Source organism: Puntigrus tetrazona, chromosome 12 (genome assembly GCF_018831695.1).
Source record: "Puntigrus tetrazona isolate hp1 chromosome 12, ASM1883169v1, whole genome shotgun sequence".
Lineage (NCBI taxonomy): Eukaryota > Metazoa > Chordata > Actinopteri > Cypriniformes > Cyprinidae > Puntigrus > Puntigrus tetrazona.
Genome location: NC_056710.1, coordinates 20,169,419 through 20,171,767, shown reverse-complemented (window position 1 = coordinate 20,171,767; position 2,349 = coordinate 20,169,419). Strand labels below are relative to the sequence as shown.

The 2,349-nt window shown below is 40.4% G+C and overlaps 1 protein-coding gene across 1 annotated transcript in view; it reads right to left on the bottom strand.

Annotated features, from left to right (window-relative positions):
* LOC122355354 (dedicator of cytokinesis protein 1-like) overlaps window positions 1–2,349 on the bottom strand; it is a 61,773-nt gene that overhangs the window by 49,348 nt on the left and 10,076 nt on the right. The window contains exons 10-11 of the mRNA XM_043253523.1: window positions 1,896–1,977; window positions 228–363 (exon numbers count right to left, since the gene is read on the bottom strand). Coding sequence (XP_043109458.1) covers window positions 228–363; window positions 1,896–1,977 — 218 coding nt within the window. The remainder of the gene's footprint in view (window positions 1–227; window positions 364–1,895; window positions 1,978–2,349) is intronic.

The window sequence follows — 2,349 nt, the reverse complement described above, 5'->3', positions numbered from 1 at the left end:
TATATATATATTTAGAATGTTCTATTTAATTGTATCTAATAAAAATATCCCTTCATACACAATAGTAACAATGGCTGCATTACTGGCGAAGATTCATGTGCCATTTAAAATCACTGGATATAAGCATCTGTAAAACATATTCCATCAATACAAATTCCTTGCGGTATCTTAATGGACACATAGTGATCATGTTAAGTGTGTATCAGGTGTAATGTGTGAGGCTCTACCTGCCACCCCGAAGGGTCTGCGGAGGCCAGACGTTAATTTCTTAGTGTTGTTATCTCTGAGCTCCATCCGGCCCACTCGAACGATCTGACAAACAAAGCTGATTTTCTCCCTCTTCAGGTCTTCGCTCCCCAGATCCTGGAGAGAAAACGCACGAACACACAAGCGGCAGCGTTAAAAAAAACAAACAAAAGAAAACAAATAAATGAGTAAATCATGTGCAATCATGCACTCAAATAACCCGTATTTTTTGAGTCCCCCAGCGCTATTGGCCATGCACCAGGTGTTTCTGCCTGCGACCATCTAGTTCAAGTCAAACTCGTTGCACGGGACGGTGCAGTGTGCGCAGGCAGGCCAGGTGAAGGGTAAATTGCTGGAGCGGTGTTTGATTGGGGGCAGCGACTCATTCCCCGCTGGGGGTTTGTGCAGAGAGCAGAGGATTCTGGGAAAACAAACCGACCCTCGCAGCCCAGCATCTATTAAAAAATATGACCTCTAGCAAATGAGAACGTGTGGGTACACACCAACAAAACCAGATGCATATGCTCTATAATTATAGATTACGCACAATGCATGCGATTGCAAGCAAAACCGCTTCATAACAGCGTGTGAGAAACAAGAACTTCAACATTTGATTTCACGTTTACAATGCATGTTTCCCCTGCACAGATAATTGGTTTTTCTGTTTTAAATTACACGCAGATGCCGACGAGCGTACATGGATGCACACAATATGCGCAACAATGCAAAGCAGGCGGCATCTCCGGAGAGCATCCTCCTCTAACGACCGCCAGCTCGTTACCCTTTACAGCTTTAATGATGATGCTGCTTTCTCCAACACTTTAATTACCAATTCTGCAACACGACTGATGAACACGAATTAAAGTGTCACCCAATAATACCGTGATTACTCATTAAGGAACAATGCGAGAGACGGGAACAGACGAAAGGAATCGAGCCGTAAACAGAGCCATTTGCGCTGCGGCGTTTCCAGGAACGAGCAGAAATGTTTAAGTGTTCGCTCGTGAGGGGTTCAGGAGGTTTGAGCGGGCCGGCACAAATTAGAACAGTTCGAAACCTAGTTTTTGCTGACCGCCTAGATACCATTTTGAAACATCTCATTATCATGCAACCGCAAAAAAAATAAAATAAATGAATAAAATCAGCATCGAATGCATCTTTAGCAGAGAACAAGGCTGTTATCGTTAACTATTGCCAACGCTGGTGCTCATTAAAATAAAGCTGAAATAAAATAATAGAAATATTGCCTAACTGAAATAAGATAAAACACTAACTGGAAAAATAATAACGGAAACGAGGCCAAAAGTACACCTAAAATGGAAATAACTAACTAAATAAAACGACTCTGGTAGAGAAAAGCACTTAAACTAATTATTTAAGCTAATATTTGCACGCTAGGTTTTCTGGATTTGTCCAACTAGGACTACAAGCAAGTTTCCTGTAGTCACGTCTCATTTGTTTTGCTCACATTGTGTGATGCATAAACACCTTATTGGTATTGATACCCGTGTAGAGCTCCAAATCAATCATTTATGTGGTCGCATTTCACTTTAAAGTGATAAAGTTTCAGTTGAGTCTGAATCGTGTCTCAACAGCATTTCTTCGTGATAATAAATGGTTTCAAAAGTAAAGCCCAAAATGGTACGTACAGTGAATACGGCACGCAGGTTATGAAGCTGATCGATGTCTTTCACCAAACCTGAGCTGGACCAACGCACAAGATAGTTCTCACTGAAAGAAATATAGAGATATTAAACGACATTGCTTTTACAGCATAGTAGCAACGTCTAAACTCTAGGATTGATTCCCAGTCAACACATGTACTGATAAACATACAGATTTAATACACTGCACAAGCATTTGCTAAATGCATATATGCTAAGGTAAAAATAATGGCACACTTGAATAGAACAGCACGATCATATACTGCTGAAACAAACCACTGAGAATAGTGTGCATGGCACAAATGCTGTGGTTGATTTTTTACTACATAGGATGTGAAACTTCATGGTTACTGGGCACTACCTAAATGTGGGTTAAACTATTGTCACCATACTTAAATTGAGCCAAATAATATAGTATATATATAGTATATAAAGTGTG